Source organism: Pagrus major, chromosome 4 (genome assembly GCF_040436345.1).
Source record: "Pagrus major chromosome 4, Pma_NU_1.0".
Lineage (NCBI taxonomy): Eukaryota > Metazoa > Chordata > Actinopteri > Spariformes > Sparidae > Pagrus > Pagrus major.
In genome coordinates, this window is record NC_133218.1 from 25,235,946 (window position 1) to 25,260,474 (window position 24,529).

General features: G+C 39.5%; 2 protein-coding genes across 4 annotated transcripts; both read left to right on the forward strand.

The window, feature by feature from the left end:
* Positions 1-546: 546 nt before the first annotated feature.
* LOC140995226 (uncharacterized) lies at positions 547-8,517 on the forward strand. Its single transcript, XM_073465191.1, has 12 exons — positions 547-989; positions 2,522-2,611; positions 2,767-3,361; positions 3,695-3,761; positions 5,644-5,742; positions 6,417-6,500; positions 6,633-6,683; positions 6,770-6,886; positions 7,257-7,366; positions 7,597-7,649; positions 7,870-7,975; positions 8,103-8,517. The coding sequence occupies exons 1-12, from the start codon at positions 639-641 to the stop codon at positions 8,342-8,344; spliced, it is 1,965 nt and encodes a 654-aa protein (XP_073321292.1). The 5' UTR covers positions 547-638; the 3' UTR covers positions 8,345-8,517.
* Positions 8,518-10,508: 1,991 nt separating this feature from the next.
* Positions 10,509-23,983, forward strand: znf280d (zinc finger protein 280D). Of its 3 annotated transcripts, none has more exons than XM_073464763.1 (18): positions 10,509-10,663; positions 12,582-12,706; positions 12,882-13,087; positions 13,173-13,272; positions 13,413-13,637; positions 13,721-13,795; positions 13,913-14,019; positions 14,314-14,501; positions 16,991-17,148; positions 17,227-17,327; positions 17,418-17,564; positions 18,550-18,684; positions 18,813-19,051; positions 20,574-20,714; positions 20,796-20,861; positions 20,948-21,063; positions 21,160-21,181; positions 21,623-23,983. In XM_073464763.1, exons 2-18 carry the CDS (start codon positions 12,589-12,591, stop codon positions 22,023-22,025), a joined length of 2,547 nt encoding a protein of 848 aa, XP_073320864.1. In that variant the 5' UTR covers positions 10,509-10,663; positions 12,582-12,588; the 3' UTR covers positions 22,026-23,983. The 3 variants fall into 3 exon arrangements, with proteins under 3 accessions (XP_073320864.1, XP_073320863.1, XP_073320865.1); XM_073464762.1 differs by having other exon boundaries at positions 10,577-10,663; positions 21,157-21,181; positions 21,623-22,109; XM_073464764.1 differs by lacking the exon at positions 21,160-21,181 and having other exon boundaries at positions 10,577-10,663; positions 21,623-21,766.
* The last annotated feature ends 546 nt before the right edge of the window (positions 23,984-24,529 follow it).

Genomic DNA, 24,529 nt, shown 5'->3' on the forward strand with positions numbered 1-24,529 from the left:
ACCATGTAAAATAAAAAGCCTTGAATAGGGGCATTTAAATAAGAACAGCAAGTAAAAGATCTATAATGAGTCCAATAAAATGGTTACTATGAAAATAAGGGTTAAGATAATATGAGAAATATTTTTTTAAATGTTCCTTCATCTTTTGAATTTTGAGCTTGAAGTCAAAAAAGTAGTTTGACAAGAAATTAGCACAAGATCAAACCGGAAATTGTCCGAATCTTTCAGCCATTTTTTTTTTAACAGTTATCAGTGGATGGAGGTCAGTTGCCATGGAGACGGTTGAGCTGTTATCACGTGACCAACGTTTTGGCGTGTGTAAAAATGGGAAACCCTGTAATTTATTTTATTTTATTTTTTTCAGGTCAGTAACTATCTAAAGTAAAGTTATTTTCCTCCTCTCCACTTCGCTTTTTCTCGTAAAAAAAAAAAAAAAAAATCCCTGATGACTACCTTTCCCAAAATGCAAAGCGCGACGTCTTTAAACTCCTGTGTTTACGCTCAGCGGTCACGTTCTCCAATCTCTGGAGCGTCAGCCTGCTGGTCACTGTACTTCAACTCAGACATGGTGGCAGCCGTCAGTCTGCACGACAACTCCTCGTTTCTACTTCAGCGTTGTCAGTGTTGTCAGCGTAACGATGCCGGGGATGTGCTCTGTGCCGGGCTGTAAGGGCTACAGGAAGGCCAGGTCCCGGGGAGTCGTCTTCCACTCTCTGCCTACAAGAGACCCGGGCCGATGCAGAAAGTGGTTAAAGGCCATCCAGAACCCCAGATTTGACGAAAACACTCCAGTCAGTAAATACGGCAACATAAGAGTCTGTAGCCAGCATTTTAAACCGGAAGATTACGACCCGGACATACAGGCAGAACTTATGAAAACAACGCCCAGAAAAATCCTCAAGTCCCACGTAATCCCATCTGTTTTCTCTGGAAGACAACGAGAGGACCTGAACACCTCTCTGCCAGCTGATGACAGCAGCCGAACAGAGGTAAATCATTTATTTCACCTGGAGTTTTAGACATAACGTTGGTTAGGAACCCCACACGTGTGTGGCTTAGAGCAGTGTTGCTGCAGGGGAGGGTTTTTTCTTTCAGCTAGGACATCCATGTGGTGGAAAGGTAAAGTTGAAACTGGTGCATGGTGACAGGAGAAAACGTCAACCCATACCTCAACCCCTGGTATTGCCTAACAGCATATAGGGAAAGTGGACGGGAGGAGCGGGGGATTTAAATAGGCATGCAGGCACTTCTCAATAACTATCAATGACTTTCTATGAAGAGCCCTGCCTCTTCCTCTGACCCTGAAATGCCATAACAACATAAACAGTCAGTGTTGCCTGTCCTACTAACATCGGTGAAAGGGAGCGCAAACCAGCATAATTAATAAGTAACATGGGTAGGTCTAGCAAGTAAGTTTCAACATGATTACTCTGATTAAATTAAAATAGCTACATTCTGTCTGTTTGTTCCACTTACAAACATCTGTTTCTGAAACTTTCTTTATTATACACTAATATAGTTGGTTGTTGAGTGTCAGTCACTGACACTTTGGGCTGGTGCTGGGCTGACTACCACCCCAAAGCGTCAGAATGTAATGACCTGGGAAAGTGTTGCTATTTGACAACATGGGAATGAGACTCAACAATCAACCATGTTTCTCCAGAATCACTTTTTGCACCTGTTAATCTGGAATCAGACATCTGTTTTAAAAAATACTGTAAATCAGGAGCTTGTTGACATCATTGTGACATTGTGGAACTGACAAGAAACTGCCCTTTGAGGCTGTCCCTTGATCATGCTCACATAGGACTGAAATCTTTCAGTCTAAGCCCACTTACTAATGGGCCCCACCTTGGTTAAACTTTATGCATAAATTGAGCTGAGATCAGAAAATCAGCTCCTAAAAAAACAGCCTTTTCTTCAGCTCGTTAAAGGAGTCAGCGGGGGCCACAGCTTAGAGAAGGAGAGGAGTTGAGATACATAACTGAGCTTCTGTTTGGTGTAAGATTTGCTGAGAGAGTGCAATACTTGTGTAGAAAACTTGGGTTGGGAAAGGTTTGTATTACTTTTTTAATTGCAACAATGAGCCGTCGATTCAAGTTGGCACAACAACAGGTGCCATATGTTAGGTAATTTGTTCTAATGTGGAATTGGGTGGGAAATGACTGACTACCAAAACATTTTATTTATTTATTTATTTATTTATTTATTTATTTATTTATTTATTTATTAGGCGAAGGCTCCCAGTACAGCTGCTCAAGCTTCTTCCTCAGTGGTTTCCTGTTCCAGCGTTGATAGCGTGTTGGAATGGGCCTCTGTGTTAACCTCAATAAGTATGATGTAGTACAGCTGTGTTCCTAGTATTTGATGTTCAGTTTTCATGGGGTAGCACATGGTTGATTTGCGTAAAGAAAGATTTGTATATTTAGTAGTCAATAAAACAGTTGCCCTTTTTTCTGAATTTAGTATTTGTTGTTTTGAATCAGTAGTACTCTCTTAAAAATCACTATTTTTCCACCAGTGTCCAAGTACATCGTCACAGGCTGCTTCCGTGGGTGTTCAAGTCACTGATGTGGATACTGTATCTCCTTCTCCTTCGCTGCCAACTCCTGTAGGTATAACACATGACATCTGAAGCCCTATTTCTGTGTAAATGAGTAATACATGCAGTCAAAAGTAATGTATGTTGGTATTGTGAACCAGATGAGTGTCTAACACAGTATCTTTACTAATTTTCAAATTTAACATCTGGCTCTGTTGTCCTAGATTGCCACAGGAGCTCCAAGCACCTCATCCCAGTCCCCTCCACCAGCTGAACTCAGCGAAAGTTTGTGCAATATTGCATCCGTGGACGGTCTGAGCGAGAGCTTACGGAAAGAGACTGAATTAAACTCAACAGCAATGTCAAAATCAAATAAGAACACAGAAACAGACTTGAGTCAGTCAAAGACTATTGTGAATGACAGCTGCTTGATGGAGCTGTTTAAGAAGTGCCAGACATGTGGACAGCCCATATCCAAAAGGAGTGTGTCTCACTGCGGAGCACAGAAGAAGGTGAGGTGGAGCTGCCTCGGTGGACACAGGGGCACATGGATGTCATCACCCCACCTTTGGGAGGCATTTCCTGAAATCCACCTTCTCACAACTCTTTCCATTCTTTTTTCTGGAGGCACTTTTACACACTTTAAAAAGTGGGCCAAACACCTGCACCTGAATTTCATGGGTCATAAAACCTTTTTTGAAATTCAAAAGGCATACCTCAACCCTGAAATGAAACAGATGAACCGGACTGAGCAGGAAGGGATCTTTACAGCGGGGGTCCACCAACAGCGCGATGAAAACACTCTTCTTCACATTCCAGGTGATTCTCCTGGTTTCAACGTCAAGAACCGAAAAGTGTCAGGCTTTAACTTTGTAGGGTTTTTTTTCTCCAATACGTCAAACTGCAGGTTAAAGCCTAAAACTCTGTTTATTTCCAAAAGCATGCAACAGCGAGGTGTCGTTCTAGTTTTCTTCTTTTCCCATCTTTTCTTCTCTCCCATGAGCAAAAGATCTCAGTCGGACAACACCAGTGTAAAGCAAAACCTTACAGCACCAGTTGCATCTTTTAATATCAGACATAATCTTAATTGCTGAGCCAGACATTAAAAGCTTGGTACGTGTTACTGAATGTTTTCTTGTTTTTACTCTAAAGGTCCTCTGAAGAACATTAAGTCCAAGTCGAGGAGAAGGGAGAAGGGAGTTCTGTCGTCATGGTCAAGGTGAGGCAGCGTGCACAGGCTATACATATCACAACCAAATCTATTTACTATAAATGGTAAGTGATCGTCAGCATGTTAAACCTTTGTTTAAAGTCATCTGTGGATTGAGACGAAGCTATGGAATCCAATAAAGTTACTCAAGTCACATGAATCGGGTAACCTGCTGTTGGTTTGGAGACTGCAATTTTGACACAGAAAGGTCATCTTAAACTGGGCGTGTGCAGCAGCTCTGAAGAAGCTACGCTAATTGTTGGTTGTCATTAGCCTCTAGACTCTGTACTTCCAGAATCTCGAGGTGCAGAGTTGACTGATAATTCTGTGTTTGTCAGTACGAATGACCTGTAACAGTGTTTCACTGTAATTTATAATTTTTTTATGTAAAAAATGGAATAGTGAAGCTAGAAATGTAAACTTAATAGATCTCAGTTGTGAGTTCAGTTAAAAAAACCATTATTAATGTGAGATTGTTAAAAGCTTTGCTTGTTGAAAGCTTTATTGGATGAACTCGTTTGACCAACTAATGGAGCATGAAGTATGAGGTCACCACTGAGGATGTTCTGTTTTCCAGGAAGTATAACTCCCCATGGGACCTTTTTAAAAATTAAATATTAAACAAAAAAAGAATGATGTCAGACCTGTGGTGGGCAGCCCCCCTCCCAAGGGTCTGGTAGATGACTCAGACTGAAAAAAGTCTGGGACCTCCACCCTGCATGGATTGTGTCAGTCCATTTCACTCCAAGAGAAGTTTTATTGTACTTTCAACATGATGAAATTGATCTCCAAGTCATTGTGTAATGTGTTTGGTTTTGATTAAATAAAAACGTTTTATTTATATATCTCATGATTGCTATATACATTGCTGTGTCTTTCTTCCAAATGTTCTACCATGTATCCTCATCTGTTTGCACAAAATAAAGTGGATAAAAAAACATGAAAAGGGCATTTTAAGTTTTTATCTATGCAACATTAATGTGTGCCTCGGTTTCCTGGAAATCTCATACCTCTTATTTGTTGTCATTGTGAATACAAATGTGATCCCTATGACTTTACTCAATTTTACAACTATTAAAAACAAATTGCTCATTTATCATAAAAAAAATATTAATTTACCATAAGATGACCCTAAAAGTCACTTATCATTTAAAAGCTTCTTGGTCAAGAAAAAAACAACTAATCGACTAAGAACAGTGAAGTTTGAAAAGTATAAAGGTTTTTTACTCTGTTGGCGGCTCTGACAGGTTGTGAATGGTTTTACGCTCTAACTGAGTCACAACTAGGTTTCAAACAACTACAGATAAAAGATTTTCACGTCCTTTCTCCTGTAATTACAATGTTTTCAGCTCTAAGTAAACCTGCCAGCCTTGATTTCACTTTGACTTTAAAAAGTTTGTTTCAAAGTATAAATATATTTTCATCTACTACTTTTTTTTGTTTGTTTGTTTGAAGACAGCAACAATTTTGTTGGTACTTATGGTTTGAGGGTAGGTTCACCATACAGCATCCTAATATTTTCTTAATCACCCTACTGCCTACTCTGCTCTGTAGCCATGCAGTTAGTTTCAGTTTAACATGTAATTAATACAATATCCACATCTTCTGACACCCCCACAAGTTTTGGCACATGCATAATTGCATCTGAAAACCTGAGAAAAAAAACATTTCTTTCCAGAAACACTTTCCAGATTTCTCAGTCAATCAACAGATTAAAACATCGGAAGCTACTATAGGTATGACTTACATAGTTGTACGAAACAAACAAGATATACAGTAGTTACAATACCTGCTTTCTGCGCTCATACATTCAGACAAAGTCCACCAGGGTAACTTCTATAAATGGTCCAGATCAGGTTTCGTGTCTAATGACAATGTTTTTGTTTTACAGTTATGAAATGAAATCTTCAATATTGCTGACTTCTACTGGAACGTGTATGCATGAGCCTCTTGCACTATCAAGCCCTGGACATGTATCAGCCTCTGCGAGGTAAGCAGTTGTAAACTTTACTCTTTTTTGGGGGGGCTGGAATGCAGCAAAGCGGGGTCCAGTAAACGTGGAACTCTATCTAGGGATAGAGTATATATTAAAAGCATTTTACATATGCATAGTACATATTTAAAGCATTTTTGCCTCACAAAAAATAAAACAGCAAAACCATTAATATGATTATTTGAAATTATTTCTTTTTATTTTAGCCAGAAACATCTGGCGGGTCAACTTTGGCTGTAGGCGCCACTTTGGACAGCCCTGCCATAGACCCAAAAGCCCCATGTATGCAGTGGGTGTCTATTCTGAAATACTGGGAAGTGTATGACTACTCGCTGTGGCGACTTGCAGAGCTTGAAGGGTAACTTGAGCATTTTTTAACCTGGGCCCTATTTCCCCATGTTTTTGTGTTTTTTGTGCTCCAGTAGCTCAGTATGAGTGTGCACCCCATGTACAGAGGCTATGTCCCTGCCTCAGTGGGCCAGGGTTCAAATCCGACTTCTAGACCCTTGCTGCTTGTCATCCCCTGTCTCTCATCCTGTTTTCTGTCACTCTTCAGCTGTTCTATACAATAAAGTCTTACAGGTATTCATGTGTTACACTTGACATTCCATGTCAATGTGCTAAAACAACTCTTGAATGGTCTGAAAATGAATTTATATATGTGTCTGCAGAGGTAAACAGTGCCAGCAAGATGATGTTGATCATCAGAGTGAAACTACACTTGAGGCATCTGAGGTGAACTATCTCCAGGACAGGTTAGTATAGATAGTTGTTAGAATGTACATTTCAATAGGTTTATATATCTGTCAGTACTGTATTGACTTTCTTTAAATACAATTTCACTCTCTGTTTTATTCAGTGTCCTAACTGTAATTTGTTGTTTTCAGTTTTGACGAGATGGAAGTCGCCATTGACGAGGAGAGTATGAAGAACAGACTGTAATTTTATATTTTATCATATTAGATATATTGCATCTTAATTTTGCGCTTTTGTGGCTGATCTGATTCTTTTTTTCATCTAATAGATCTGACTTGGATAGTGATATGGAAAAAGTTGCAGAATCATCTGAGCCGAGTGGTCCAGGAGCTGATGACAGCTGTGATGAAGAGGTCTACGTACCAACAATTCCCCAGAGGCACCTGTATGTATTTGATCTGGCTCATTTTCAAGATTGGTGATCTGTATATTTAAGTCATGAAGATTTTATGCTTGATGCTCATTTTTTAAATACAGATTCTACTAGTTTACATGTTTCCTGTATTAGACCTTTAAAAACTGATCAAAACAGTGAAAATAGTACAAAACTTCCCAAACCAATCAGCAAAGAAAAAAATATAACTCTAAATAGAAAGGTTGCTGAACTTCCTTCCACTTTTCTTTAATCTACAGGATCAATATTTGAATAAATAGTTTGGAAGAAGAATATTGTAAAAATACTGCAGAATACAAAGATCTTTGGATTTTATATATCATGTAAACCAGTAGTGTCGGTCTGTTGTTTTCTGTCTCAGCTCCATGAAGTCTGAACTTTTACTGGAATGTGAGGAAGAGGAGCTGGAGCCATGGCAGAAACAAACTTCACATGCTCGGTTGAAAGAAGAGGATGATAATGGAGAATTGAGTATGTCGCATTGATTCTTGAAGAACTTGTTGGTGTTGAGGTTTTCAGACATCATAATTCTTTGAAACATGTCACTATGTATACATTGCAAAATTACTTGTGACTGTTTGTTGAATATTGATAGTTTATCATAACACTAATATTCAAAACATTAAGAAGTATAGCTCAGTCCATCTATTGATGGATTCATGTTAAAGTGCCTGATTTTGTCTATGTATATGTTCTTACAGGTAATGATCAAGCTGATTGTAACCCGGAGCCTTCACGTCTTCAGAGAAATGCAGTGAGTAGTTCACCACCTCAGCTAAAAACAGAAACTCCAGACTGTCTGCAACAACCAAGTATTGATGTTATTAGATTTGTTATAAGTGTAATAAATGACTTGACTAACAGGTGAAAAAGTGTAGTTAGTACCTTGACATGTAATCTTAATTTTTAAGACCTTGATACTTGGATATTAGGAGTGTTTCTTGAAATATGGACTCTGTTTCTCTATTTTTCAGAGCTTTATTGTGGCTTCTCCCAAGCAGCAGTTAACAAGCAACGCTGAGTTAATTGGCTCTCTTGGGACCCAGTGCCGTGCTGGGAATTCATTCACAGTATTACCAGGTAAAAGTTAGCTTTTTTTTCTCATTTTTTTTCAATGATTTTATAATGAGCCTTGCGTTAGCATATTAATGCCACATGTTGTTATTTTTCTTAAGCTTGTCTCAAGAGTCTGTGTTTTGTTTTTCAGCTGCTCAGAAGCGTCGTTTCCATGATGTGGCTACAACGACAGTAAAACAAGAGGCCTGTGATGAAATCAGCAACAACCCAGAGTCCTTATCCGGTGTCCGGAGTCCTGCAGTGTGTGCAGCAACATCATCTAACCGGCTGCCGTCAGACCCGTCCAACTTACAGACTAGTCCTGTAAACCTTTCTCTGCCTTCCTTTGCTGTACATGAACTTGAATCAACTGGCGCATCGAGCAAACAATAGTTCAGTGCACCAAGAGAACACACTGTTATGTTAACGGTTATGATGGGTAAGTTCACAAGTTGTTGTACTGTTGTATTACATGCCGTCAGTTACATTCCCCTTTAAAGGTATGGGTTTTATTGTAATATTATGTCTGTAAATTAAATTCTTAAAGCAAAAAACATTTTCAAGTACTTCATTCATGTATTATTAAATGGCTGACATTGGTTCACTTTCTTTAGAGTACAGTAAGAAAACTCATTTCGGCCGCTTGTATCCGCGATTCTGTTCTTTCGGTCGCTACCCACAGCTCGTGGCCATAGGGTTGGAACGTATATGGACTGGTAAATTGAGAGTATCGCCTTCTGGCTAACCATAATGGTCACCAGGATGGTCCGACGCAGCACCCGCAGTACTTCTGACACTGCACCAAACCACCTGTCCATCTCAAGCTCCATTTTCCCATCACTCGTGAACAAGACCCTGAGATACTTAAACTTAAACACAGCCTCCCCCTTCTCAAAGATAGGCACCACCCACCCTAGACTAGGGTGGTGGTTCCAGACCTCCACGGGACACTGAAGAGGTGTGTCAACCAAGACAGCCCAACAATGTCCAGAGCCTTCAGCATCTCAGGGCGAATCTCGTCCACCCCTGGTGCCTTGTCGCTTGGGACCTACTTGACTACCCCAGCGATCTCTGCCACTGATATGGACAAGTATTCCCCTGAGTCTTCATACTCTGCCTCTACTTCAGAGGACGTGTTAGTTGGATTCAGGAGCTCCTGAAAGTGTTCTTTCCACCACCCGACAATATGCCCAGGCCGGGTCAGCAGTTCTCCTCCCCTGCTGAGCATAGCCTGGGTTAAGCCCTGCTTTCCCTTCCTGAGTCGCCAGATGGTTTGCCAGAACTTCCTTGAGGCTGACCAAAAGTTCTTCTCCATAGCCTCCCTGAACTGAACTGAGAAGTTCTTCCGGAGATTGGAGTTGAAGACCTGATGGACACCCTTGTGCTCGAACATGGTGTTTGTTATGGCCAGTTCGTGACTAGCACAGAAGCCCAATAACAAAGCACCACTCGGGTTCAGATCAGGCAAGCCGTTCCTCCCAATCACCCCTGGCCAGGTTTCTCCATCGTTTACCCATGTGAGTATGACGTCCCCCAGAAGAACTATGGAGTCCCCAGATGGCACCCTTTCCAGGACACCACCATACGTCTCCAAGAAGGCCGGGTATTCCGAGCTACCGTTTGGTGCATAAGCACAAAGGACAGTCAGAGCCGTCCCCCCAGTGACTTTCAGTCACACAGAGGCGACTCTCTCGTTGCTCAGGAGAACTCCAACACTGCAGTGCTCAGCCGGGGGCTTGTGAGTATACCCCCACACCCCCCCAGCGCCCCCTACCCTGAGCAACTCCAGAAAAGGAGAGAGTCAAGCCCCTCTCCGGGAGTTTGGTTCCAGAACCGGTACTGTGTGTGGAGGTGAGCCCAACTATATCTAGTTGGCCCCTCTCAACCTCCCGCACCAGCTCCGGCTCCTTCCCCACCAGAGAAGTGACATTCCAACGTAAGAAGGGCTGGTCTGCGAAGCCAGGGGTCAAGACACCAAGGCCCGCCCCCGCCCGCCGCCCTTCACACATTGCAGCCGACCATTCCCTATACAATGAGCGTCAAATTCCTTGTTTGTGTACACATACTTGGCCAATAAAGCTGATTCTGATTCTGAAAATGAAGAGTTTGTTTGTGTAGTTTGTTTAGGCAAAAAATCAGTAAATGAAGATCTTTCTCTTCTGATAAAAATGTCTTCCCCAAAACTACATAGTGCACCTTAAATATGATAATGAATATGAATTGAATTATACATCTCACTGACTCTTACCATTACAATAATGTTTGCATCAGTCAAAAACAATATAAAGGCCACCCTCTCTAGTCTATTATTTCCCTTTAATGAAAAATAAAGGCCTTTCTTTTAAAAAAAAAAATAAAAAAAAATAGAGCAAATACTATTCAGTGTGACTTTACTCTCTATTGCCAATGAATATACTTAATTTTTAAAGAAAAAGTGGTTAATCCAAAGAAAAGCCACAGGAGCGACCAGCAGGAAATCCCACAAACACAAGAAGGAAGTGATGATGAGGAATGCGTCCTGCAGTCTGATTGGTCCAGACCAGTCAGGGCATTTCCGCTGCTTTCGGCCGGAGCTGGGCCAGCGACACAGTTTTCCCCCTGCTGTGTCAGGTAGAGTCGCTATATCTTAACTCTCTCGCCTTCAGGTAAAGGACCAAAGTTGCTATTTAGACGCGGTTCTGCCTTGAAACCCAGAGGCTGGGCGTGAGAGAGGTAAGCTGAAACGCAAACTCTGAGTGCAGTCTTTGTCCCAACATCCACCTCCCTAGATGTGTGAACATGCTAACGTAGCCTAGCTAATGTTATGGTGCGCTGATCGATCGCCGATAACTCTTGCAATATAACGATTTGGGGGAATTAGAGAAAATGCGTCAAAGTCTTCAAAATCAGACGTTGTGCTTGCTCCTCTAATCCCGTTGCAGACCTCAGCAGCTGAAGAGCTGGAGCATTGGGAATCATACACGTTAGCTGTTAGCTAGTTAGCATTAGCTGCCTTGCTGCTGGAGAGGACCCGGGAAGCTAATAACATAATACAGTTGCAGCGCTGGTAAATCACGCTAATACATTATTTGCTAATGGTAGCATATGGTAATTAATCTGATGACCGCTCAGAGCCTAGTTTATAATTAGGTTTTACTTTATTTTTTTAAAATGCATTTTGTATGTGACAGTGATGAGAAACATGTTAGCTCAAAACTAAACCAGCATCTTTACAATCAGATACATTCTCCAATTTGTTCTTAATCGATAGAGAATGGACTGAGCCCAAGATTGTTTCCTGTCGCACGTAAGCAGACAATGACAAGTAAACATATGTTTTTTTAAAAGTAAGCCAATTTATATTATTTTATAATTGAAGTTGTATCTTTATTTAGACAGTGGGCTGACTGTCGCCATCTTGGACGTCTGTTGAAAAGCTTTGTTCCAGCAATAATAGGCCCGAGTTATTCCTGATCAGTTGTTCCTGAACTGGCCATACTAACATAAATCCTGCTCTTTCATGCTTAGTGTCTTTAAAACCATTTGCATATATTCTTCTAATGGTTTAATGTGCTCTGTTTGGCTGTTTTAGTAGTCCCACTTGCAAAAATGATGCTTATTTTTTATTGTTGCATTACTTTCAAAGCAGCTATAATTAATATTTTTTATTATAACAATGAATCAATTGACTATGGCTTGAAGGATGACGTTTACAGCACTGTATTGCATCTACCAAGACCCAAAGAGACAAACTTAGTGACTGTTGGCAAAGAAGAGTTAAAAAGAGGGTGAATACCAGATTTAAAATTGACAGGTGGACTGAAACACGACCACTGATGAATGGAAATGTTGCTCCATGTCTGCTTAATGTGTAAATACGCAACTGGTTGTTTCGCTTGACAGCCTTTCAGCTCTTTGTTTCTTTTGTTGTACCATTCACAAATTCCACTCTCAGTTGATCTGCACATATCACCGCAACCACGACCAGCCAGCCTCTGTTCAAGAATATGTTGATGGGTGGGCGAGAAATAAGATAGAGGGCTTGTGAAATGTAGGTTTTGCAGTGCATATAAAAACATCCTCAGGTTTCACACTGTGATGTGATTTTCCCAGTAACCTGGATTTCTGTGTGCATTTAAATGTAGGTATTGTGTCGATGGCTCCTATATTCAGTAAATCTGTCAGTTAGAGATGTACAGCACTAAAAGCCTTTTTTCACTGCAGAAATTATGCCTGACCTGTTGTAGTAGAGCACAACTGTTACTAAGAACATTAATTACCGTATGTGACAGTGAGTCAGCATACACAGGACCCTGAAACCAAAGTAGCTACATTTAATTAAGACATTGTTAATGTCATCATTTACACCTGTGCTTGTCCTAATGTCACATCATGTCTGTAAAACTAAAAATGTTGAGGAAGATATTGTGTCTTTACAATTAGAAAACGTTGCAATTCTTCTTCATTCCTGTTTTGTTTGTTTTTTTCAAAAAAACCTCGGTTTTACCACCATTTTATTCAAAAGTTTATCAAATAGATAACTTTTTCACCTAGCTGAACTTAAATGTTGCAGGTTGTAGTATAAGTATTTAAAAATTATACAGAAGAAGTGTTCGGGTTGGCTAAGTATTGTGTTTTTGTGTTGTTTCAGGTCCACGATGTCAGAACTGTTTATGGAATGTGTTGAGGAGGAGCTGGAGCCGTGGCAGAAACAAGTTCCTGAAGTTAACTTGATAGATGATGATGACGATGAACCCATCTTTGTTGGAGTACTCTGTATGTCGTTGCACATTTTTAAATATATTAAAGTTAATGTTTTAAACAACTCATTTTGTTGATGTTAAAGCTCCACAAGCACAAATCCTTGCATAAGTATAATATAGCTGCTAACAGGTAAAGACAATATGTCCCGTGGAAGTGCTTATTTTGTCTTTTTTGAATGTTCATACAGCAAATGACCATAAGGATAGTAAGCCTGTCCCGCCGCCTCCTCAGAGGAAAAGTGCAGAGAAACAAGAAATAAAGCTTCCTGCGCCTCAGCCTGCCATTGGCTCCTCACCAATAATGCTGCCATTGAATATCGCTGGAAATGCAGTTAATACTGCAGCACCCAGTCTGACAACAGTAGCTCCACAGCCTGTTATCGTCAATAATCAGGTATTGTTGATATCGAAATTATTTTAGTAAATAATGTGCAATAAAAGCAAATACCCATTAAGTGTGACTGTTCTTTTTTTTCCAGGGCTTTATCGTCACTTCTTCACAATTAGCCAACAACAGTGAGTTTATTGCCTCTCTTGGGTCCCAGTACCCTCCCGGGACTTCATTTACAATCGTACCAGGTAAACCTGAGTATTATACACCTCTGAGGAGTTGATATTTTTTCCTCTCTCTCATGTTTAATAAAAATCATGCTCGAACTCTTTTGTAGTTTTAATCTTGAGTTTCATCTAAGCATTTGTTTGTTTGTTCTGTGTTTCAGCCGGTCAGCAGCCGATTTTTCAGCGTGTCGCTCAAGCCAATGTAATGCCTGGTGCTGTCCACAGGCCTCAAGTGCAACAAATCAGCAACAACATTGTGACGCTGACTAATGTCCAGAGCCCTGCTATGTACTCTGCGCACTCTAAGCAGATACAACCCAACCGCTCCAACTCACAACCTCTTCAGACTATTTCTGTGCCTGTAAAGGCCGACACCAATAACAAAGGTAATGGCTTAGCCCTACTCTACCATACTTTTAGGACAGACAGCTGGCAGTAACTAAAATGTAAATGTATTTTCTTTCTCCAGACCAATTCGTAGTCAAACGAGCATTGCCACCACAGCTAATAGACAGCGTAGCTAAAAGAGTCAAGCTTGACTCAGGTAAGTTACTAATGATGGAGGAATTTTATTGATACTGTTCTGTTGATTCTGTAAACAAACCCAAAACCCAATCTTAGTTGGTCTTGTCAATTGTAACATCTAACTGGTTTTCTGTAGGGTCAACAAAATTAATAGTCCCAGTGGAAAATGGGATCTTAAAGAGAAAATGCCCAAAGTGTCACGAAGAATTCATTAACCAAGATACCCTGAGATGTCATATGACGGTGAGTAAAAACTTTGTGTAATATTGTCCATTGGAAAATGTTATTTACATGATATTATTAGAATCAACTCTTTTAATGTTATATTTTCTAGCAAGTGTTGTCTGTTAGATGGTATTGATAAACAACATCCCCTTGAAATTATTTTGTTATGTTTATGTACTTTAAGTTTCATAAATTTGTTGTGTTTTTTTTTTTTCAGTTAAAATGCTCTTGATTTGTTTGAATCTTTGCCTCAGTGAATAAGACATCAATATGAAGTTGGCTTAATCATGTAAAACAATCTTTTTATTTCAGAACTGCTCTGGAAAATATGACAATAAACCCCCGCCAGCTGTGGACGTTGGTTCCAACAAACGCATCATGCTGGTCTCAGATTTCTACTACGGCCGGTTTGACGGTGATGGAAACAAGAAAGAGACGCAGAAGACCAACACCACTTTCAAGTGCCAGAGCTGTTTAAAAGTCCTCAAGAACAACATCAGGTATGATAATGGTAAAATACAAGGGTAGTAATCCATTTCTTTCCGTTTCCTTTTTTTTGCTAAATATACCATGTCAGCGGGAAAGGAAAAACACAGTACGTTTTGAAGTTTTCTTGTTTTGTCGCTTGTCCTCCGACTGATGGCCAAACCTCCTTGAGGTGAAGCTACAATCCTTCTTGGCAACCCGGTACCAGTCTGCTGATACAAGGGCTTACAATAGAGCTGCCTCAATTGATCGGTTAGTAAATTGGCAGAAAAAAATATGCAACTATTTTATTATTTATCAACTCAGTTTGGTGACCTCAACATGGAATCTCAGCATTTTGCGGATGGTGTCCTTCTGTTGGCTTCATCCAGAAGGTTTAAAGCATTCGGACTAAAATGGTGTTCAGACAAAAAACACGTACTACAACTGTGTTAAATCAATGCAGGAGGCTGCTTTTGTGGGGGTGGAGCCCTCTGCGTTGGCACCCCTGCTGTGGCACCAGACTCATTCAAATGAATGTGGAGGCTGTGTTTTTTCATACAGGGCTAAAATCTGTCAGAACATGGCTGCATCTCCAAGTCTGAAGCTGCTCTACGCTGTCGGAACACAGTGGGTAGTGATTAGGGAGTGAGTTGAGGCCTGAGGAAGACGTTCAAGGATCTCTGGGTCCAGGGTTTCCAAGTCTGAATATAAGCAACTACGGGCTTGATTTTCTGTAAAGTCACCTTCAAATATTAGTAGTCGTGGGTTGTGTTTTTTGGGCTTTTTTTTTTTTTACAAGTTTAGTTGCGTCTTTGGGCTTGCTCCCACATCTCCTGTCTTTGCTGTATAATTAAAGAGAAAGGGCCTAGTTTGTCAAGTTGCAACTGTCTACGACTCCATGTGGTGTAATTTTTACTTGACCAATTACAGACATGACACATTTGCACGGGATTAAGATCCCAGATGTCTTCCGCAATTATTATATTAAGGTCAGGAGATGTTCATATTGATAACTTTGGTAATTGAAATATGGCACCCCATGTGTAACCACTGTTGGAGACCGTTCTCTGTTTCCATTTGGATGAAGAAATTATTTTCCAACATTGAGTTGCAGTAATTAATATACCCTGAGAATGCAGAATTGGGACTTGAAGGACTTGCTGAAAAGATACCTGTCCAGTGCCAATAAAGAAAGAAAGGACTTCTTTTCCTGTCCTCAGTGCAGTTTTCTTCTCAGATGGATGACAGTATCAGACTGTTTTCCCTCATGGGCCTAAAGATGAAAAATGGCTGTTAGTTTAGGTGGCGCAAGAACTGCTTCTTTGATTAAATAACTTTGCTGCAGAACATTGCAAAAAAAGCTTCTGTAAGCTGCTTTTAATGGGGAAACACATTTGTCCCGCAACCACACTCTCACAGTTGAGGTCAGAGTTCATCCATATAAAAATTTCTATTAGGGGAGCTGAGGCAGCAGAACGTGCAGGCTGAAAAATGGGCCATGCCTCATCAGGGCAGCAGTGGCAGGTAGCTGTGGAGGTGCTGGTTGCAGCCACGGAGCACTACATCATTAGGCAAAACAGAAATCTGTGTGTAATTGCTGATATTATAACGGCCATTATACATGCTTAGAAAGTGAGGCGCAAGGAGAGTCCTTCATTTATCTTAAAAACCTTTGGGACCTGGACTATAACCACTGCATGTACACAGGCCATGAATATGGATTTTTCCCCCCACTGCCCGACATTTTGTTTTAATGTTTTTATTTAGACTTTTAAAAATGGGAAGCAAAAAACTTTAATTTTTACTTCTAAATCTCAGAAGACAACGAAGAATAAATCACCCTCAAGTGTAAATTTGCATAAATCTGTTACATAAGGGAATATTTATCACTTTACATTCTTTCATTCATTTTTTGAACAGGTTGAGAGATTGTTTAAATATTCTTTCTCTTCTCCATTTCTCTGTCCGTCTCTTGCTCACTGAGGAGGACGAGGCACACCAGTACAGCAGACTACACACTGTACAGTGCCAGGAACTGGTTATGATAATTAAAAGAGGAATAAGTGTGAAAATGTGAGATTTATTGCATAAAGTGTGACCTTGTGATGGCAATGAATAACTAGAGTCTCACAGGAAAATCAGGAGAGTTTGCAAGTATGCCCTACTCTTTTGATTTGCTAGTACTTGTTGCCTTCGTTCATTTAGTTGGTTAGGTTTAGGCATGATGATGTTGGTGATGATTGGTTTGGCTAAAAATGTCAGGTTAAGCCAGTTAGAGGCAGAGTAGGGCAGCTCACAAGAGGGTTTTACTTCTTTGTTTATGGGTCCAGGCTGTGTGTCTGTTCAGGTTTAGCCACTGATACTCATCATTTGCACGTATGTTATTTACCCATAATGGTTTCTTCTGCAAAATGGTGTTATTGATAGCCTCCATGCTAATCAGTTTCAGCCTCTGTTGCCTTACTAAAGGTACAAGCTGGCTGATCACTCTGTCTGCGTGTGTGTCTACTGTCTCCTGCAGGTTCATGAACCATATGAAGCACCACCTGGAGCTGGAAAAGCAGAACAGTGAGAGCTGGGAGAGCCACACAACATGCCAGCATTGCTACCGCCAGTACATGACTCCATTCCAGCTTCAGTGCCATATCGAGAGCGCTCACAGCCCGATCGAATCCTCAAGTATGTCATACATTTTCTGTACAGCTCAATCTGATGTGACAGTTTGGTCAAACACTGATTTGTGATTTCTTTTTTCAGCCAACTGCAAGATTTGTGAGCTGGCGTTTGAGTCGGAGCAAGTTCTCCTGGAGCACATGAAGGACAACCACAAGCCCGGGGAAATGCCTTACGTGTGCCAGGTCTGTCACTTCATACCGAGCTGTGCTTTGGTTAAATGTTCAAAGGAAAACTTTCACTGATGCTGAATTTCTGTTTTGCTGATCCCACAGGTCTGCAATTACAGGTCCTCTTTCTTCTCAGATGTGGAGACACATTTCCGAGTTACCCATGAAAACACAAAAGACCTGCTCTGTCCCTTCTGTCTCAAAGTTCTGAGAAGTAGTCACATGTACATGCAGCACTACATGAAACATCAGGTATGTTGACGATGTATTGTCCCAGAAATCATTGTCCTGTTCTTGTTAAGACTATTTTATGCCTCAGATATAATGATCATATAATAACCAAATAATACAAGTACATCCTTTCAAAGAGCAATAACCTAGATAACCAAAACAATAAATGAAATTAACCATGTTAATTAGAGCTGCAACAATTAATCAGTTAGTTGTATTTAATTAATCACCAGCTGTTTTGATTATTGATTTGTTTGTTTGAATATTTAGGGTTTTTTCACTTCTCCATGACAGTAAACTGAATATCTTTGTGTTGTGGATGAAACAAAACAATTGAGGACGTCATCTTGGGCTTTGGGGAACACTGATCGCCATTTATCACCTTTTTCTGACATTTTATAGACAGAACAACTAATCAACAGATTATTTGACAACTAAAATAATTGTTAGTTCCTGCCCTGCTGTTAATAAATATTGTAATTCATTCCTTAACAGGAAATATCCTGCCGATCCAGTTTTTACTACTTTTTGTTGTCTCATGTCTGAGGTCACATCCAAATGTTGATATGTCGATAAGATATGTACAATAAGATAAGATATGCATGTTAAGTCAGCAGAGTGAAGCCTTTAAACTAGTCTATTTTAAGACAGTTTCCTGATTCTCTGTATTTTCAGGAGTTTAGGTTTCTCACTTTTGGTTTGTATCATTAGCTCCAACTCCAGGGTTGGATTGATGTGGTTGTCTGCCGAGCACCTTACTGTAATACATAAAAGGCTGACAGTAAAACCTGCCTCTCTTCTTCAGCTGCCCTAAAGGAACAATAAACATTGTAGAGTTGCAACCAAACAAAATTAATTACTGTTCTATTAATAGCAATGAAAGTAGATTCTTTCATGCTTGTTTTATTCTTTCAGTGAATCCAAATGAAACATTTCAGCAATTAGCCTCTAGTCACACCACTTATTAATCAGGTTTTTTTGTTTCTACGCTGTGGTGTTTTTTCAGAAAAAGGGGATCCATCGCTGTGGAAAATGCAGACTGAATTTCCTCACCTACAAGGAGAAAGTGGAGCACAGGACTCACGTCCACAAGACTTTCAGAAAACCTAAAGCCTTGGAGGGCCTTCCTCCAGGAACAAAGGTCTGACCCTGTCAAAACAACATCAGTGTGACATTTGTTTTAGACGGTTATGTGGTGGATGGTTCTCACTATTCTTAGATTGATCCACATTAAATTCAGTGCCTATGCGTCATGTGATCTCTTCCCAGGTGACCATACGAGCCTCCATCACAGGAAAGACACCTGCACTGCCGAACTCCCCTGATCGATCTGGCTTTACTGTCAGTTCAGAAACACTAAGTTTCAATCAGCAAACCAAACCTCCAGGCAGTGTATCCAAGTCTAGATCGGACGTCTCTGCAGCGGGAAAAAACAAGATGACTCAGAGCCAGAAGCAGCAACTCCAAAGGAATAAGACTAAGCACAATCTGGCGCTCAGGAATCTCAGGTAGTTATCTGAGCTTTTTAATGCTGAAGTCAGAGAAACTAGAGAGATAACTTATTTATACACTTTTTACAAAACTCTTTGCTATTCCAGATAGTCATAATTTGTGCAGCAATGAAAAATCCACCAAGGTTCAAAATTTAGTTATCTTTGAATGTTTTAGTAAATTTGGATTTTCTGACCAAACTGTCAGCAATCAAGGTGCATCGTGGGCAATGTGTAGGCACTAACACGGGAGAAACTAAAACGATCCACTTTGAGTCCAACAGTGTTGCGGAAGTGCAGTGCTAAATATGTGTAGTACTCCTTTAGGAAGCAGTTAACAGCCAAAGTTGTTTTTTATGGGTTTAATGTCGGTTGAACTGATGTTATGACTTAAATGTTTAGGTTTTATAGATTTTATTGTATGAATTGCGGAGGTGGTAGGAGTACAGACATAGTTTACTCAAGTCGAAGTAGAGAGGCATTTCTACCAACCATTTTTGTGCAAAGCTAACTGAAGCTGAGCCTTTGTCACTTCACGCCTTTTCTCTCCATTCAAGTCTCCCTCTGTCAGTTTCTGTCATGTTACATCTTTTAAATTGTTTTGTCTTGCTACATCTGCCATGCGTGATGTACACTGACGAGTTGAAATCAGTCTTGTGATGTTGGAAAAGCGGCGTGCAGTGACTCAAAATAAGAATGATAGACCATTCCCGTCAAATGCATTAAAACTAAAGTAACACGCCTATTTTGAAAATGTTAGGAGTAGAAAGTACAAATATTTGTGTTAAAATATAGGGAGTAAAAGTAAAAAGATGTCAGAAAAATAAATGCTCAAGTAAAATACAGATACCTGGGGAAAAAAAGTATTTGAAGTTTGTTACTTCCAACCTCTAGTGATTTAGAATATTTGCATTGTGGAGATATTTCCTTTTAATAAATGGAAATGTTTCTTGAACTTGCATTTGCCTTGAAAAACTGGGCCCAACAATAATAAATATAGTCCTTGGCATGTCCAGCTTTGGGCCCCTTGATTCATATAATAACGATATGGACCCACCCACTGGGTATTCATGACAGGATTGGAGCAAATTAATAGATGTTATTAAAGGCTAGCAATACACAACGTAGCTAATTGAGATTTCAAGTAATTTTCCAGAAACTCTTCATTAGGCCGTCTAAAAATAAAATGGTATATAGCACATAGAGTGGGATTTCTTTCTTTAAAAACTAACTAATGAGTGTGATATTTGGCTAATTGGGCTCAGTAATCAAAAACAATATGCTTGTTTAGTCACATAAAAAAGCGGTCTAAAAGCAGAGACATGAGATAATGTAGAGGTTCAGCAGACGATTAACAAAAGGTAATTGTTTAGTTTGTGCATCTGTTATATTGAACAGTCAAAATTAATGACAACAAAAAATTTTAAGATGCTTTTGAGGGATCTGAAAATCTGACTGAACGTCTTTTTTAACATTTAAGAATCCATCTGATGAGCATATGATTGATTGTGTTTTGTGTTCTTTTTTGTCCATTTTTTAGTATCGACGGAGGGCGTTACACCTGCATCGAATGCAACGCACAAGTTGACCAATTCTTCTCTCATTTCCCAATGGTTTCAAATTGCGGCGCGTGCAAATATTCGACAAGTTGCAAACTTTCCATCGGGAATCACATGATAAGGTGAGTAAAAATTTGAACTGAATTTGATGCACTTAAATCCCAGTGTAATTATCTGACAAATCTGTCTTTGTCCTTTGTTAGATATCACAGTCGAATAGCCAAAAACAGAGTTCTGAAAATGGATAAGAAAAAAACATCTGCATTAAAGTAAGTACACTTCATAGAAGCTTATATTTTGCATATTAAACACAGTGATTTTTATGTTTTTCATTCTTTTTGTTATTCTTCCTCAGATTTACCCTGGTGTGTCTCACCTGTAACCTGCTGGTGGATGCATCAGGTGGTGACCTGATGAGCAAACATTTAACTGATCGACCAAACCACGTATGCAAAGTCATCCAGGAGAAAGGTATGTCCCTTTTTCTGCTAGTAGCACCTGAGTCATGGCCAGTACTTAGTGTTGTAAGTTTCATGAACAGGTTGTCTCTTGTTTTTAACCCAGCAGATATGAAAGCCAAAGATCGAGTGTGAGTAGAATTTAATACCCACATTACATCTTGTAATGCATCTATTTTTAATCTATTAAGAACAGAGGACCAGACTTTTATTGCTGCATTTTTGGTTACATGATGATGCCCTGTATCTTTATATTAACCAGTTAAAACAGTTAGTTAGTTCCTTATCTATGCAGATGTAGAACTTGTTTTTCATTTTATAGCCAATCTAATCGTTATACTTTTTACCATATTTGAATAAAACTGTAAGATCAACGCTGTAGACCGTCACGATGATTAACAGCCAGACAGCAGCCTGCTACACAACACAAGAGGAAGACTTTAAACAAAAACCCACACTGGCTTTCATGCAAAAGTTTCCTTATCTTTATTTAATTTTTGTTAAGTATTGTAAAGGTTGCATGTAAATTTAGAGAAATGCTTTGACAATAATATCCTCTTCCTTTTGTGCAGGCATCTCATCTTGGGGCAGCCAGCAACAGTCTTGTATTTCTTGACGACAGCACCTGTTCAAAAACCAAAGGAAATGGAGTTGAAAGTAGTTGAAAGTGTCACATCTGAAAGTGTTCCTCTGGCCACTGTTAATCAACCAGTATCACAGCCAATGTTACCAGCAGGTGATCAGGAAAAGGGTCCCACAGAAGCATGTGTCATTGCAGGTTCCTCTGAAGGACAATTAAAGCAGCAGTCAACGCCACCGCCTGCTGTATCGTCTTCCTGTACGTCAGATGTGGCTTCAGAGCTCTGTGACGAGTCAGTGGCCAACTCAGAGAGCCTCGAGGTGAGAGAACCGCTGCCTGTCTCAGAGAGCATCCCTGATGAAGAGACCAGGGAACAGCAAACTAAATCTGAGTGACACGTGACAACACTGTACAGTTACGAATTTCAAAATAATTGTATCATCAGCCATGCTTTGGCATTGTTTCATTTAGAAATACTGAACAGATGATAACGTTGCTTCGGCTGCTGGTGTTTCCTGTTAATCGTGTTTAGAGAGACGCTCTTCCATACCTGCCAACGTTAAAAAGAGGAAGATTTTCTGGGGTTTTGGCAAATGACCTTCCCTCAGCGCCCCCGCCCCCGTATAACCCTTCACCCCAGATTTATAGAATAAACAAAAGGATGTGAAAGCAAAATGATTTTTAACTAGCTCAGAGTAAAATAAATCAAAAAATGCATGCAAAATGTACAAAAAGTGATCACAAGTAAATCCGTCCACTCCACCAAGTTGACTGATTCTGACAAGTTGAAAAATTCAATCTGATTTCAGGCAACGCCTTGCACCAAGTGGAGTGAAATTTGGAAGCGTATATGTCTTTTTTTTTTGGACCCATTTCATCCATTTACAGCAGCAGGTTTGAGAAAGTGCAGTAATGAGTGGTGCTCATCAGGCACCTGTATCACATACATCGTACAGAGAAACTGAGAAACACCTGTTTGACTTGTTAACACAGTGAGAATAATGGGAGAAATTACCAATCATGGGAGAAAGTTACTAAGTGTAAAGATTATTTATATTTAAATAAAAACACCTCCACTACAACCTTCTTATAATGTGCATAGTTGTACATTTGAGCTTCGGAAATCATTATTCCGCTCATGGTAAGATTTCAGATTTCTCTGTGTCTTGCTGATTAGACTTTTATGATTGTAGCTTGTTCTGAATTTCTAAAATATTTCAAAATCTAGTTGATGTTAACTCATGAAAAACAGCATCTGCCATAAAGATGACAGTATACAGACGTATACATGCTTCTCCTGGTCCATATAGTATCCACATATACTAAAATAATGTAATTTTACCTTTTAATTAAATTTTGTTTAGCATTTTGAGTCCCATTTACATCAGAGACTATTTTACACAGATATGTTGGTTTGAGGTGTGATGTTTTTTGTTTTGTTTTTTTTTTGTCTTGGTTTTAAATCACCAACGTCATGTTTTGTCTTCCTTTTAACCTGTGATTTGCTCCCTTTGTATTGAATGTGAGGTTGACATACCAGAAACAAAACATACTTTTACTTTGCAGTTAGCAAAACATTCCTGGTTTGTGGCAAAAAAAAAAAAGTAATGTGTCACTGGTATGTTGTCACCAGCTGGTTTTGATGATCCCAGAGTATCATTTATCCCAAGAGAGGGAAAGATACTGTTCACCATTCAGAAATATATTATAAAATGTATAGAAAACACAAGCGCTAAAATTTTATTCCCTGAGGAAAAGTGTCTGCTTTTTGAAATGTGTGGCTTGGATAATATAAAGCATTGGTAGGGAGCATTAGGTGGAAAGTGACCACAATTAATATGTATACTACTGTACTTATTTTATTATTATTGTATATTTTATTATCCTTCTTTTAACAGTTCGAAGTGTCAGCTTGGTAAGTCTGTTACCATTGACAAAAGGTACAAGACCTTGATGAAAACTGTCAACCAATTTTTATGTCTCAGCTGCTGGTTGATTAAGTTGCTTTTTATTTTTTCATTTAGGGTTTTAAAAAAAGGCTGATTATCTGTTCCTCGGGGGATATTTTTATACAATACAATTTGTTTACTTTGATGATGTAATATTTCAAAACTCATTGTTCTTTTCACAGGTTTTTTAAAAGGGATTTCGCTCGTATGTACAGTCTCTGTAGAGCAAGTCTGTAAATGCTTCTACGTCTATGATGCCACTTGTAAATGTAACCTCCTGAGTCTGTTTTTGAATACATTCCTCTAAAAATGTAAGGACACATGTTCCTCAGAACTATACACTACTGGGTTTGGATCGGTGTTTTCCTGTTGTTTGCTATGTAAATAAATCTTTACTACAAGAATTTTGTGTCTGTGGGTGTTTGTTTTTTTTCTGAATGTTACTCTCTAAAGCAGGTCAACAATGATCAGGGTTCCCACAGCCATGAAACTCCAGGAAAAGTTATGAAATTACAGATTTTTTCCCAGGTCTGGGAATGGATTGAATGTGTTGGAAAAGTTTTGAATACAGCTGTTGACAAGCTCATGAAAGAAACACATGCTGTTTATCTGCTTACAACTACATCATCGTGTTATAAACCGTTTCTTAACTGCCTACGCTATATACTTTTACATGTTAATAGTCCAGGCTCATTTTGGTATATTCACTTTTTTTTTCAGCACAAATTCAGCTATAAATCTGACTTCTCATTTTGTCAATTTAACAGAGTGTAAAGCTGCCAGGAACCTAGAACTTGTTTTAGAAAAAAGCCTCAAAAAGTAAGAAACGAAATTGTAACGCAGTCTATTTACACGTGAAGTGTTTTTCCCCCCCAATTCATATTTTATTCATTGAACGTCTCCCCTATTTATGGCTGTAAATCATCGAAAATAATAAAAAACTCAGTTTT